The sequence below is a fragment of the Bufo bufo genome, chromosome 3 (assembly GCF_905171765.1).
Source record: "Bufo bufo chromosome 3, aBufBuf1.1, whole genome shotgun sequence".
Lineage (NCBI taxonomy): Eukaryota > Metazoa > Chordata > Amphibia > Anura > Bufonidae > Bufo > Bufo bufo.
Window position 1 is genome coordinate 693,950,243 of NC_053391.1, and position 15,908 is coordinate 693,966,150.

At 45.0% G+C, this 15,908-nt stretch overlaps 1 protein-coding gene across 5 annotated transcripts in view; it reads right to left on the bottom strand.

Annotated features, from left to right (window-relative positions):
- Positions 1-2,622: 2,622 nt before the first annotated feature.
- The window catches only part of ARAP1 (ArfGAP with RhoGAP domain, ankyrin repeat and PH domain 1), a 138,020-nt gene continuing 124,734 nt past the window's right edge, over positions 2,623-15,908 (bottom strand). For all 5 annotated transcript variants that reach the window (XM_040426568.1, XM_040426566.1, XM_040426570.1 and 2 more), the window contains 5 exons: positions 10,439-10,489; positions 9,299-9,362; positions 9,032-9,184; positions 3,818-3,859; positions 2,623-3,376 (listed from right to left, as the gene is read on the bottom strand). In XM_040426568.1, the coding sequence (XP_040282502.1) occupies positions 3,842-3,859; positions 9,032-9,184; positions 9,299-9,362; positions 10,439-10,489 (286 nt within the window). In that variant the 3' untranslated portion in view covers positions 2,623-3,376; positions 3,818-3,841. The remainder of the gene's footprint in view (positions 3,377-3,817; positions 3,860-9,031; positions 9,185-9,298; positions 9,363-10,438; positions 10,490-15,908) is intronic.

The window sequence follows — 15,908 nt, forward strand, 5'->3', positions numbered from 1 at the left end:
GCAGTAATCTCCTGAGCTCCCTCTAGTGGTGGCTGTATATATCTGTATGTAGTAATCTCCTGAGCTCCCTCTAGTGGTGGCTGTATAATCTGTATGTAGTGAGCTCCCTCTAGTGGTGGCTGTATAATCTGTATGTAGTGAGCTCCCTCTAGTGGTGACTGTATAATCTGTATGTAGTGAGCTCCCTCTGGTGGTGACTGTATAATCTGTATGTAGTGAGCTCCCTCTGGTGGTTGCTGTATAATCTGTATGTAGTGAGCTCCCTCTGGTGGTGGCTGTATAATCTGTATGTAGTGAGCTCCCCCTAGTGGTGGCTGTATAATCTGTATGTAGTGAGCTCCCCCTAGTGGTGGCTGTATAATCTGTATGTAGTGAGCTCCCCCTAGTGGTGGCTGTATAATCTGTATGTAGAGAGCACCCTCTAGTGGTGGCTGTATAATCTGTATGTAGTGAGCTCCCTCTAGTGGTGGCTGTATAATCTGTATGCAGTAATCTCCTGAGCTCCCCCTAGTGGTGGCTGTATAATCTGTATGTAGTGAGCTCCCCCTAGTGGTGGCTGTATAATCAATTTGCAGTAATCTCCTGAGCTCCCCCTAGTGGTAGCTGTATAATCTGTATGTAGTGAGCTCCCCCTAGTGGTGGCTGTATAATCTGTATGTAGTGAGCTCCCTCTAGTGGTGGCTGTATAATCTGTATGTAGTGAGCTCCCTCTAGTGGTGGCTGTATAATCTGTATGTAGTGAGCTCCCTCTAGTGGTGACTGTATAATCTGTATGTAGTGAGCTCCCTCTAGTGGTGACTGTATAATCTGTATGTAGTGAGCTCCCTCTGGTGGTTGCTGTATAATCTGTATGTAGTGAGCTCCCTCTGGTGGTGGCTGTATAATCTGTATGTAGTGAGCTCCCCCTAGTGGTGGCTGTATAATCTGTATGTAGTGAGCTCCCCCTAGTGGTGGCTGTATAATCTGTATGTAGTGAGCTCCCCCTAGTGGTGGCTGTATAATCTGTATGTAGAGAGCACCCTCTAGTGGTGGCTGTATAATCTGTATGTAGTGAGCTCCCTCTAGTGGTGGCTGTATAATCTGTATGTAGTGAGCTCCCTCTAGTGGTGGCTGTATAATCTGTATGTAGTGAGCTCCCTCTAGTGGTGGCTGTATAATCTGTATGTAGTGAGCTCCCTCTAGTGGTGGCTGTATAATCTGTATGTAGTGAGCTCCCTCTAGTGGTGGCTGTATAATCTGTATGTAGTGAGCTCCCTCTAGTGGTGGCTGTATAATCTGTATGTAGTGAGCTCCCCCTAGTGGTGGCTGTATAATCTGTATGTAGTGAGCTCCCCCTAGTGGTGGCTGTATAATCTGTATGTAGTGAGCTCCCCCTAGTGGTGGCTGTATAATCTGTATGTAGTGAGCTCCCCCTAGTGGTGGCTGTATAATCTGTATTTAGTGAGCACCCTCTAGTGGTGGCTGTATAATCTGTATGTAGTGAGCTCCCTCTAGTGCTGGCTGTATAATCTGTATGTAGTGAGCTCCCCCTAGTGGTGGCTGTATAATCTGTATGTAGTGATCTCCCTCTAGTGGAGGCTGTATAATCTGTATGTAGTGAGCACCCGCTAGTGGTGGCTGTATAATCTGTATGTAGTGAGCTCCCTCTAGTGGTGGCTGTATAATCTGTATGTAGTGAGCTCCCTCTTGTGGTGGCTGTATAATCTGTATGTAGTGAGCTCCCTCTAGTGGTGGCTGTATAATCTGTATGTAGTGAGCTCCCTCTAGTGGTGGCTGTATAATCTGTATGTAGTGAGCTCCCTCTAGTGGTGGCTGTATAATCTGTATGTAGTGAGCTCCCTCTAGTGGTGGCTGTATAATCTGTATGTAGTGAGCTCCCTCTAGTGGAGGCTGTATAATCTGTATGTAGTGAGCTCCCTCTAGTGGTGGCTGTATAATCTGTATGTAGTGAGCTCCCTCTAGTGGTGGCTGTATAATCTGTATGCAGTGAGCTCCCCCTAGTGTTGGCAGTATAATCTGTATGTAGTGAGCACCCTCTAGTGGTGGCTGTATAATCTGTATGTAGTGAGCTCCCTCTAGTGGTGGCTGTATCATCTGTATGTAGTGAGCTCCCTCTAGTGGTAGCTGTATAATCTGCATGTAGTAAACTCCCTCTAGTGGTGGCTGTATAATCTGTATGTAGTGAGCTCCCTCTAGTGGTGGCTGTATAATCTGCATGTAGTAAGCTCCCTCTAGTGGTGGCTGTATCATCTGTATGTAGTGAGCTCCCTCTAGTGGTAGCTGTATAATCTGCATGTAGTAAACTCCCTCTAGTGGTGGCTGTATAATCTGTATGCAGTGAGCTCCCTCTAGTGGTGGCTGTATAATCTGTATGTAGTGAGCTCACTCTAGTGGTGGCTGTATGATCTGTATGTAGTGAGCTCCCTCTAGTGTTGGCTGTATAATCTGTATGTAGTGAGCTCCCTCTAGTGGTGGCTGTATAATAACCTTCTAGTGGCGGCTGGAGATGGACAATGTTTTGTCAATGCAGAGGGTTTGGAGCTCTGTATCACACACACACCTGGCCTCGTTAATAAAGCTTCGTCACTGCAGCCGCTTTTTAAAAAACACGTGACAACCGCAGCACAAAATACACAGTGAAATGCGTCGTCTTTATTGTTGAGTTGGAATTACAGTGACTCGAATCTGCGGCTTCCTGCCCTAGGGGGGTACAACATGGCGGATGGTGATGAGGACATCAGGCTCCACCCATCTATATCACACCCAAAGTGAAACGGTGGAGGGGCCATCCCAGTGGGGCTGCCGATGAAGTCCACGGTTTTAGGTTACGATGGCGTCCTCAGCGAGGGCGACATCCAGGGGTTTACCCCGGCAGCCATGTTGGGTGGTCTTTCTCCTGTTTGGACACGAACCCTCGCACAGACGCCCCATCACCTCTGAGCGCTTGTGTTGAGACGGCCTCCAGTGGTTGCTCCATCCATCTTCCAGTAGTCCTAGAGCGTCACATGGAGAGTTGACATATAATGCCCCCCGGTCATAAGACCCCCGTGAACACATTGACCCCCAGCAGTCAGTGTTAGTGCCTGAAAATCAGAGGTCCTCCGGCAAAAGGCAGTAAATCCATATACAAAGTCTATACGTCGCTGGGGGCGGAGTCTTCCTTCAAGTCTTGGATTAGAAGGTTTGGAGGGGTCCACCATAGTCCTAGGTGTCCTTGGAGAGATCGGGGATGGGGGGGCTGTATTTACATAAGGCTTTCTACAAGGCACACAATCTACTATTATACACGTCCATTATATCGTCCTGGTCATTATCAAGGCTCCGCCCATCTCGCAGTCGCCGCCTACATGGTCCAATGACAGCGGTCGGATCAGACCTGCAAAAAGGGGAGAAGATCAATGACCACCATTATAGAAACTGACCACTGTAACCTAAGGGGGGCGGGCGGCTGGGCAGTACCAGAGGATCCTCAACCTGCCCAAATCTGGGACCCCCCCTGCTGCACCCCTTCTCTTCCCCTACTACAGGATAAGTTCCCGCCCTCCAGGAGCCCCACAGACATCCTAATAACTATAAACTAGAGGGCGCCATTACACCTGATGAACAGCAGGGGGCTGGGGCTGTCTGTGAGTCAAGGGGGAGGAGTCTACTATAGAGCCCCGTTTGCAAATGTAAATTTCAGTGGTAAATTAATGTTCTTCTGACAACGATGTCCATGGAGTAGTTGTCGGCTCCTCCTCCTTCTTCTTTTCATATCTTTGAAGGTTGATGAAGATTGACAACTTTAATAAAGAAGGAGTTGTCAGATGGGCTTTACCTGGAACCTCCTGCACTGCCGACATCATACGTTTCCCAGGAGCTGGAAAGAGACAAGAAGACACAAAGTAACGGAAAGACCTCAATATAAAAAGAGCGGCTGATATCAGTCACATCTTATTACAGTACAGCAGTGTTATAAGAGGAGCGGCTGATATCAGTCCCATCTTATTACAGTACAGCAGTGTTATATAAGAGGAGCGGCTGATATCAGACATCTTATTACAGTACAGCAGTGTTATAAGAGGATCGGCTGATATCAGTCACATCTTATTACAGTACAGCAGTGTTATATAAGAGGAGCGGCTGATATCAGACACATCATATTACAGTACAGCAGTGTTATAAGAGGAGCGGCTGATATCAGACATCTTATTACAGTACAGCAGTGTTATAAGAGGAGCGGCTGATATCAGACATCTTATTACAGTACAGCAGTGTTATAAGAGGAGCGGCTGATATCAGACATCTTATTACAGTACAGCAGTGTTATAAGAGGAGCGGCTGATATCAGTCACATCTTATTACAGTACAGCAGTGTTATAAGAGGAGCGGCTGATATCAGACATCTTATTACAGTACAGCAGTGTTATAAGAGGAGCGGCTGATATCAGACACATCTTATTACAGTACAGCAGTGTTATATAAGAGGAGCGGCTGATATCAGACACATCTTATTACAGTACAGCAGTGTTATAAGAGGAGCGGCTGATATCAGACATCTTATTACAGTACAGCAGTGTTATAAGAGGAGCGGCTGATATCAGTCCCATCTTATTACAGTACAGCAGTGTTATATAAGAAGAGCGGCTGATATCAGACATCTTATTACAGTACAGCAGTGTTATAAGAGGAGCGGCTGATATCAGTCCCATCTTATTACAGTACAGCAGTGTTATATAAGAGGAGCGGCTGATATCAGTCCCATCTTATTACAGTACAGCAGTGTTATATAAGAAGAGCGGCTGATATCAGACATCTTATTACAGTACAGCAGTGTTATATAAGAGGAGCGGCTGATATCAGTCCCATCTTATTACAGTACAGCAGTGTTATATAAGAGGAGCGGCTGATATCAGTCCCATCTTATTACAGTACAGCAGTGTTATATAAGAGGAGCGGCTGATATCAGACATCTTATTACAGTACAGCAGTGTTATAAGAGGAGCGGCTGATATCAGTCACATCTTATTACAGTACAGCAGTGTTATAAGAGGAGCGGCTGATATCAGTCCCATCTTATTACAGTACAGCAGTGTTATAAGAGGAGCGGCTGATATCAGTCACATCTTATTACAGTACAGCAGTGTTATAAGAGGAGCGGCTGATATCAGTCCCATCTTATTACAGTACAGCAGTGTTATATAAGAGGAGCGGCTGATATCAGACATCTTATTACAGTACAGCAGTGTTATATAAGAGGAGCGGCTGATATCAGACATCTTATTACAGTACAGCAGTGTTATAAGAGGAGCGGCTGATATCAGTCACATCTTATTACAGTACAGCAGTGTTATAAGAGGAGCGGCTGATATCAGTCCCATCTTATTACAGTACAGCAGTGTTATATAAGAGGAGCGGCTGAGATCAGTCCCATCTTATTACAGTACAGCAGCGTTATATAAGAGGAGCGGCTGATATCAGACATCTTATTACAGTACAGCAGTGTTATAAGAGGAGCGGCTGATATCAGACACATCTTATTACAGTACAGCAGTGTTATAAGAGGAGAGAATGATATCAGTCACATCTTATTACAGTACAGCAGTGTTATAAGAGGAGCGGCTGATATCAGACATCTTATTACAGTACAGCAGTGTTATATAAGAGGAGCGGCTGATATCAGTCCCATCTTATTACAGTACAGCAGTGTTATATAAGAGGAGCGGCTGATATCAGACATCTTATTACAGTACAGCAGTGTTATAAGAGGAGCGGCAGATATCAGTCTCATCTTATTACAGTACAGCAGTGTTATCAGAGGAGCGGCTGATATCAGTCCCATCTTATTACAGTACAGCAGTGTTATAAGAGGAGCGGCTGATATCAGTCCCATCTTATTACAGTACAGCAGTGTTATAAGAGGAGCGGCTGATATCAGACACATCTTATTACAGTACAGCAGTGTTATAAGAGGAGCGGCTGATATCAGTCCCATCTTATTACAGTACAGCAGTGCTATAAGAGGAGCGGCTGATATCAGTCCCATCTTATTACAGTACAGCAGTGTTATAAGAGGAGCGGCTGATATCAGTCACATCTTATTACAGTACAGCAGTGTTATAAGAGGAGCGGCTGATATCAGTCACATCTTATTACAGTACAGCAGTGTTATAAGAGGAGCGGCTGATATCAGTCCCATCTTATTACAGTACAGCAGTGTTATATAAGGGGAGCGGCTGATATCAGACATCTTATTACAGTACAGCAGTGTTATAAGAGGAGCGGCTGATATCAGTCACATCTTATTACAGTACAGCAGTGTTATATAAGAGGAGCGGCTGATATCAGTCACATCTTATTACAGTACAGCAGTGTTATATAAGAGGAGCGGCTGATATCAGTCCCATCTTATTACAGTACAGCAGTGTTATAAGAGGAGAGAATGATATCGTCCCATCTTATTACAGTACAGCAGTGTTATAAGAGGAGCGGCTGATATCAGACATCTTATTACAGTACAGCAGTGTTATAAGAGGAGCGGCTGATATCAGACATCTTATTACAGTACAGCAGTGTTATAAGAGGAGCTGCTGATATCAGTCCCATCTTATTACAGTACAGCAGTGTTATAAGAGGAGCGGCTGATATCAGTCCCATCTTATTACAGTACAGCAGTGTTATATAAGAGGAGCGGCTGATATCAGTCCCATCTTATTACAGTACAGCAGTGTTATAAGAGGAGCGGCTGATATCAGACCCATCTTATTACAGTACAGCAGTGTTATATAAGAGGAGCGGCTGATATCAGTCACATCTTATTACAGTACAGCAGTGTTATAAGAGGAGCGGCTGATATCGGTCCCATTTTATTACAGTACAGCAGCGTTATATAAGAGGAGCGGCTGATATCAGTCCCATCTTATTACAGTACAGCAGTGTTATATAAGAGGAGCGGCTGATATCAGACACATCTTATTACAGTACAGCAGTGTTATATAAGAGGAGCGGCTGATATCGGTCCCATCTTATTACAGTACAGCAGTGTTATAAGAGGAGCGGCTGATATCAGTCCCATCTTATTACAGTACAGCAGTGTTATATAAGAGGAGCGGCTGATATCAGACACATCTTATTACAGTACAGCAGTGTTATAAGAGGAGCGGCTGATATCAGACATCTTATTACAGTACAGCAGTGTTATAAGAGGAGCGGCTGATATCAGACATCTTATTACAGTACAGCAGTGTTATAAGAGGAGCGGCTGATATCAGACCCATCTTATTACAGTACAGCAGTGTTATAAGAGGAGCGGCTGATATCAGACATCTTATTACAGTACAGCAGTGTTATAAGAGGAGCGGCTGATAACAGACCCATCTTATTACAGTACAGCAGTGTTATAAGAGGAGCGGCTGATATCAGACCCATCTTATTACAGTACAGCAGTGTTATAAGAGGAGCGGCTGATATCAGACATCTTATTACAGTACAGCAGTGTTATAAGAGGAGCGGCTGATATCAGACCCATCTTATTACAGTACAGCAGTGTTATAAGAGGAGCGGCTGATATCAGACACATCTTATTACAGTACAGCAGTGTTATAAGAGGAGCGGCTGATATCAGACCCATCTTATTACAGTACAGCAGTGTTATATAAGAGGAGCGGCTGATATCAGTCCCATCTTATTACAGTACAGCAGTGTTATATAAGAGGAGCGGCTGATATCAGTCCCATCTTATTACAGTACAGCAGTGTTATATAAGAGGAGCGGCTGATATCAGTCCCATCTTATTACAGTACAGCAGTGTTATAAGAGGAGCGGCTGATATCAGTCCCATCTTATTACAGTACAGCAGTGTTATATAAGAGGAGCGGCTGATATCAGACACATCTTATTACAGTACAGCAGTGTTATAAGAGGAGCGGCTGATATCAGACATCTTATTACAGTACAGCAGTGTTATAAGAGGAGCGGCTGATATCAGACATCTTATTACAGTACAGCAGTGTTATAAGAGGAGCGGCTGATATCAGACCCATCTTATTACAGTACAGCAGTGTTATAAGAGGAGCGGCTGATATCAGACATCTTATTACAGTACAGCAGTGTTATAAGAGGAGCGGCTGATATCAGACCCATCTTATTACAGTACAGCAGTGTTATAAGAGGAGCGGCTGATATCAGACCCATCTTATTACAGTACAGCAGTGTTATAAGAGGAGCGGCTGATATCAGACATCTTATTACAGTACAGCAGTGTTATAAGAGGAGCGGCTGATATCAGACCCATCTTATTACAGTACAGCAGTGTTATAAGAGGAGCGGCTGATATCAGACACATCTTATTACAGTACAGCAGTGTTATAAGAGGAGCGGCTGATATCAGACCCATCTTATTACAGTACAGCAGTGTTATATAAGAGGAGCGGCTGATATCAGTCCCATCTTATTACAGTACAGCAGTGTTATAAGAGGAGCGGCTGATATCAGACCCATCTTATTACAGTACAGCAGCGTTATATAAGAGGAGCGGCTGATATCAGTCCCATCTTATTACAGTACAGCAGTGTTATAAGAGGAGCGGCTGATATCAGACCCATCTTATTACAGTACAGCAGTGTTATATAAGAGGAGCGGCTGATATCAGTCCCATCTTATTACAGTACAGCAGTGTTATAAGAGGAGCGGCTGATATCAGTCACATCTTATTACAGTACAGCAGTGTTATAAGAGGAGAGAATGATATCAGACATCTTATTACAGTACAGCAGTGTTATAAGAGGAGCGGCTGATATCAGTCCCATCTTATTACAGTACAGCAGTGTTATAAGAGGAGCGGCTGATATCAGTCCCATCTTATTACAGTACAGCAGTGTTATATAAGAGGAGCGGCTGATATCAGACATCTTATTACAGTACAGCAGTGTTATAAGAGGAGAGAATGATATCAGTCTGGAATTGCAGAGGATTGTATTGATGTGATTCAGTTGTAACAAACCTTCAGCTGTATATAGGTACCACATTCCGCAGTTCGTATTGCAGCACTCACCGTCAACGGGTCTGTAGTGAACGCCGCCATACTCCTCCTTATATCCGTCTCACTTCCTCGTATAGGAATGAGGGAAAGGTTCCCAAATGTGGACTCCAGGTGTGAGCTCCGCGTCCTCACTAGTGAGCTCTGCTCCGGCCACAGGCTGCCATACTGCGGGCACAGACACCAGAAGTAACGTCACATGGCATCCTGTACACAGAATGGGCAGCGCCACCTGCTGACAACCCACAGATTTACCCCAGAACATGAATACAATAAGCGAACCTGAACAAACATGAAGGCTGCAAACCATTCCCTCATATCTGTAACCGAGTCGCAGCAGAGATACCTGCGGAACAAAGAGATCAGTGAGATGGACAGATAGATAGAGAGATGGATAATAGATAGATAGATAGATAGGAGATAGACAGATAGATAGATAATGATAGATAATAGATAGATAATAGATAGATGATAGATAGATAGATAGATAATAGATAGATAGATAATAGATAGATAATAGATAGATAGATAATAGATAGATAATAGATAGATAGATAATAGATAGATAATAGATAGATAATAGATAGATAGATAGATAATAGATAGGAGATAGACAGATAGATAGATAATAGATAGATAGATAATAGATAGATGATAGATAGATAGATAGAAGATAGATAATAGATAGATAATGGATAGATAGATAATAGATAGATAATAGATAGATAGATAATAGATAGATAATAGAGAGATAATAGATAGATAATAGATAGATAGGAGATAGATAGATAGATAATAGATAGATAATAGATAGATAATAGATAGATAATAGATAGATAATAGATAGAGAGGAGATAGATAGATAGATAGATAATAGATAGATAATAGATAGATAATAGATAGATAATAGATAGATAGATAGATAGATAGATAATAGATAGATAGATAGATAGATAATAGATAGATAGATAATAGATAGATAGATAGATAATAGATAATAGATAGATAATAGATAGATAGATAGATAATAGATAGATAGATAGATAGATAATAGATAGATAATAGATAATAGATAGATAGATAGATAGATAATAGATAGATAATAGATATATAGATAGATAATAGATAGATAATAGATATATAGATAGATAATAGATATATAGATAGATAATAGATATATAGATAATAGATAGATAATAGATAGATAGATAGATAGATAGGAGATAGATAGATAGATAATAGATAGATAATAGATAGATAGATAGATAGATAGATAGATAGATAATAGATAGATAATAGATAGATAGATAGATAGATAATAGATAGATAGATAGATATATAGATAGATAATAGATAGATAATAGATAGATAGATAATAGATAGATAATAGATAGATAATAGATATATAGATAGATCTCTCACCATTGACTCTTCTCATTCTTCTCGTTCTTGCACATTATCGTAAAGCCCCAACTGAAACACAGATACGGACACTTCAGCGTGACAAGTCGCAGCCCGGAGCAGCACAGACAGCAGCACTATACCAGGAGCGGTCGGCTGCATGTCATTCCTGCATTGTCTACTGGAGTCTGAAATGCACAACCTATCTCAGGCTGCTTTCTCTTCCCCATGCTTTACACTGCATCTCTGCTTCTACTGTGAAAGCTCAGCACAAAGTCAGGGAATGGACTTCCAGCTCTGTAGTGACGGACACTGTGGAACCTGCGAATGTTTCGCCCCCTAGAATAAAAGTTATCGGGACCCCCCGCCCCCCCGGGGATTACAGATATAGCTGAATGAAGAGTGATCGTTCCCCGATTGTTGCCCTCTGTTCACACTCCTAAAATTCTTCCTCTCAGAGAAGTAAATGCCTGAGAAGTGATGATAGAAGTTGTCACAGGCCGCTGCCTACAGTGCCTTGAAAAAGTATTCATACCCCTTGAACTTTTCCACATTATTTCACGTTACACCGAAAACCTTTTGTGATTGTATGTGATCGACTAACACAAAGAACAAGTCTGTGTGAAGTAAACAGAAAATACTCCCGTGTCATACTCCTTCCATTTTCAGATGATGGATAGAACAGTGCTCAGTGAGATTGTTCAGAGCTTGGGATATTTTTTATAAGCTAACCCTGCTTTGCACTTCTCCACAACATTGTCCCTGACCTGTCTGGCGTGTTCCTTGGATTTCATGATGCTGTTTGATCTCTAATGTTCTGTAACAAACCAGAACAGCTGGAGTTATACTGAGAATACATTACACACAGGTGGCCTGTTACTATTGAGGTGACTTCTGAAGATGACTGGTCACACTGGATGTTATTTAGGGGGATCAGAGTACGGGGGGGGGGGGGGGGGAAAACTAATGCACGTCACACTTTTTATATTTTTATTTATTAAACATTTTGAAAACTATGTATCATCTTCTCACCTCACACAGACTTTGTGTTGGTCGATCACATAAAATACATTTATGTTTGTGGGTGTAACGTGGAAAAATGTGGATAAGTTTAAGGGGCATGAATACTTTTTCAAGGCACTGTATCTCTTGTATTGCTCTGTATGGACTCTATACCAGTATGGATACTGCTGCAGGAATAAGAAGATCCGTCTGGATACTGTCATCTTTAGGTCACTGGTATTATCAGCAAACAAGATGGATCGGCACATTTTTCACAGAGTAATAATACACTGACCAGTAGGAGTTATTGAGTATTCACATACTGCTACGTCTACTCTTTACATCGCCAAACTGATTTTTGTTATTTGTATTCACATATATCAGGGTAAATAATAAGCTTGCGCTCGCACAGTGAGCGGTACAGCACTGTCTGCGGTATTAATACACCAAGCCGTTAATACCACGACGCGGCTCCACTACACGAGCCTGAGCGTTCAGTGATGGGAACGTAGTGCAGGCGCTTCACTCCTAGCCCGATATCAGTCCGCCAGTTCTGTACAGAGGAGCTGAGCAGCGTCTGAGTACACATTAAGGGCTTGTTCACACGACCGTAGGAATTTTGCGGGCCGCAAAAAATACGGATGACGTCTGTGTGCATTCCATATTTTGCGGAACGGCACAGCCCATAATAGAACATCCTATCCTTGTCCGTAGAACATCCTATCCTTGTTCTATTTTTTTGTGAAACGGAAATACGGACATATGGAGACCCATTGTAATGTATGGTTTCGTATACAGTCCGCAAAAAAAACGGAATGGACACGGAAAGAAAATACAATCGTGTACATGAGCCCTAAAGGGGTTTTCATGTTAAATATTCCACGTTTTTCACACCCGTCCCTGGATCTGAAGACTTTGCAATTACATATAATTAAACGTTTAGCATAGCCACTGGGTTATCTAATAATATGTATGTGTACAGCGCCACCTGCTGGTCTTTTCCTTATGTTTCTGTTATGCTCAGTTCTATCCTTCAACTGCCACCAGTCATATTTACTGTTAGAACCCGGGACAGTTGCAGGGAGAGCTAAGGCAGAAAGGATATGCCCCCCGTGCTGTCAAAGGGAGAGAACTGCAGCTGAAAGGACACACCCGAGAGCTTTTATACAAAAGAGCTGCATCAGAAGGAACACGTTTCTGGAGCTGTGCAAGGGAGAGAACTGCAGCTGAAAGGACACACCCCAGAGCTTTTATACAGCTTTTATACAAAGAGAGCTGCATCAGAAGGCACACGTTTCTGGAGCTGTGCAAGGGAGAGAGCTGCAGATGAACTGGCACCCCCCCCCCCCCCCCCCCCCCCCCCGAGCTGTTATCAGAAGAAAGACAGGCTCCTGAGTGGTGATAGGGAGAGAGCTGCAACCTAAAGGACACACACCCTGAGCTGTGATAGGGAGAAAGCACCAGCAGAAAGAACACCCCCCAAAGTGTGATAGGTAAAGTCCTGCAGCAGAAAGATCACCCCGAGCTGTTGTAGGGAGAGAGCTGTAAACCATAGGACACACCCCTGAGCTGTGATGGGGAGAGAGCTGCAGCACATAGGACACACCCCCTGAGCTGTTGTAGGGAGAGAGCTGTAAACCATAGGACACACCCCTGAGCTGTGATGGGGAGAGAGCTGCAGCACATAGGACACACCCCCTGAGCTGTGATGGGGAGAAAGCTGCAGCACATAGGACACACCCCCTGAGTTGTGATGGGGAGAGAGCTGCAACACATAGGACACACCCCTGAGCTGTGATGGGGAGAAAGCTGCAACACATAGGACACACCCCCCTGAGCTGTGATGGGGAGAAAGCTACAGCACATAGGACACACCCCCTGAGCTGTGATGGAGAGAGGCCTGAACCAATAGGACACACCCCCTGAGCTGTTGTAGGGAGATAGCTGTAAACCATAGGACACACCCCTGAGCTGTGATGGAGAGAGAGCTGCAGCACATAAGACACACTCCCTGAGCTGTGATGGGGAGAAAGCTGCAGCACATAGGACACACCCCCTGAGCTGTGATGGGGAGAGAGCTGCAGCCATAGGACACACCCCCTGAGCTGTTGTAGGGAGAGAGCTGTAAACCATAGGACACACCCCTGAGCTCTGATGGGGAGAGAGCTGCAGCACATAGGACACACCCCCTGAGCTGTGATGGGGAGAAAGCTGCAGCACATAGGACACACCCCCTGAGCTGTGATGGGGAGAGAGCTGCAACACATAGGACACACCCCTGAGCTGTGATGGGGAGAAAGCTGCAACACATAGGACACACCCCCTGAGCTGTGATGGGGAGAAAGCTGCAACACATAGGACACACACAGCTGAGCTGTGATGGGGAGAGAGCTGCAGCACAAAGGACACACCCCCTGAGCTGTTGTAGGGAGAGAGCTGTAAACCATAGGACACACCCCTGAGCTGTGATGGGGAGAAAGCTGCAACACATAGCACACACACCGCGGAGCTGTGATGGGGAGAGAGCTGCAGCGCATAGGACACACCCCCTGAGCTGTTGTAGGGAGAGAGCTGTAACCCATAGGACACACCCCTGAGCTGTGATGGGGAGAGAGCTGCAACACATAGGACACACACCCCTGAGCTGTGATGGGGAGAAAGCTGCAACACATAGGACACAGCCCTTAGCTGTGATGGGGAGAGAGCTGCAACACATAGGACACACCCCCTGAGATGTGATGGGGAGAAAGCTGCAGCACATAGGACACACCCCCTGAGCTGTGATGGGGAGAGAGCTGCAACACATAGGACACCCCCCCTGAGCTGTGATGGGGAGAGAGCTGCAACACATAGGACACCCCCCCTGAGCTGTGATGGGGAGAGAGCTGCAGAACATAGGACACCCCCCCTGAGCTGTGATGGGGAGAGAGCTGCAGCACATAGGACACACCCCCTGAGCTGTGATGGGGAGAGAGCTGCAACACATAGGACACACCCCCTGAGCTGTGATGAGGAGAGAGCTGCAGCACATAGGACACACCCCCTGAGCTGTGATGAGGAGAGAGCTGCAGCACATAGGACACACCCCCTGAGCTGTGATGAGGAGAGAGCTGCAGCACATAGGACACACCCCCTGAGCTGTGATGAGGAGAGAGCTGCAGCACATAGGACACACTCCCTGAGCTGTGATGGGGAGAGAGCTGCAGCACATAGGACACACCCCCTGAGCTGTGATGGGGAGAAAGCTGCAAAAGAAAGGACACTCCCCTGAGCTAAGATAGTAACATAGTTACTTCTCAGGGATTTGCTTTGGCTTCTCTGGGAGGTTGAGAGTAACGACAATAAACGTTAGAGTGTGAACAGGGGGTAATCATCAGACGAGCCCCCTGGAGGCCATGCCTGACACTCGGCTGACACCCCGCCGCCGGTGGCGCTGCTCCTGTAAGACTTGTGTAGGAGTTTTGTGTATGGTAATAACGGAAGCCACGGCGGATCTGACGTACGATAGATGCAAGTGTGAACAGAGCCGGAGAGGACACATACATTGTAATATTACAATTGCGCCCCCCCCCCCCAACATAGGTGTCCGCACTGAATACGAAATTCAGGTAATAAAAAACGGATTCTTTACTGACGGAAGAGCACAAAGCAGTAAAAATGGCTTCCGCGCTTCAGGCTACATGAGCCTGGATTGCAAGCTCTGCGGCCGAGCGCTGATGCTTAAGTAAAACGTGTCTTATAGAAGCGGAGGCGCCGGACGGATCTCAGCGACGCTGGTTACCATGGAGGAGCAGAAGGATGAAATACAATGTGGCGCCTTCTCAATTAGCTGCGATCATCTGCAGCTATCTGGGGGGGGGGGGCTCTTATACCCCATAATGCCTCAGTAATGAGCAGCTGAGAATGTGAAGGGTTAACCCATGAATGCCTGGCCTTGGGGTGTCTTAGCAACTGGCAGCGTTTCCATGACACAGAGCCGGTTCTACCCATACAACACCCGCTGCCAGGGCTGCCGCCCGCCTGTCCTTGTGTACATGGCACACACAGCTCGTGCTGTGCAGAACGCTTCGTGTGTGCGACGCCGTCACCGCAAGCATTTGTCCAACCTGAAGAAATCTGTACAAAAGGGCAAAAATATACAAACACCTCGACTGCCACCTAGTGGTGAAAGCGGGAATCACAGGGGTCAATGTGTCTGCAATATCCATCAATCATCATAGGTTGTCAGAGCAAGCAGCTGCTTATAGAGGGGGGCAATGTTCTGCAGATCTCTAGAGAGGTCAGTGGTGTAATAATCTGCAGGATATATCACTATGTATCTGTCAGGAGGTGGAGAGGACAGAGCGATGTTCTGCAGATCTCTAGAGAGGTCAGTGGTGCAATAATCTTCAGGATATATCACTATGTATCTGTCAGGAGGTAGAAAGGACAGAGCGATGTTCTGCAGATCTCTAGAGAGGTCAGTGGTGTAATAATCTGCAGGATATAT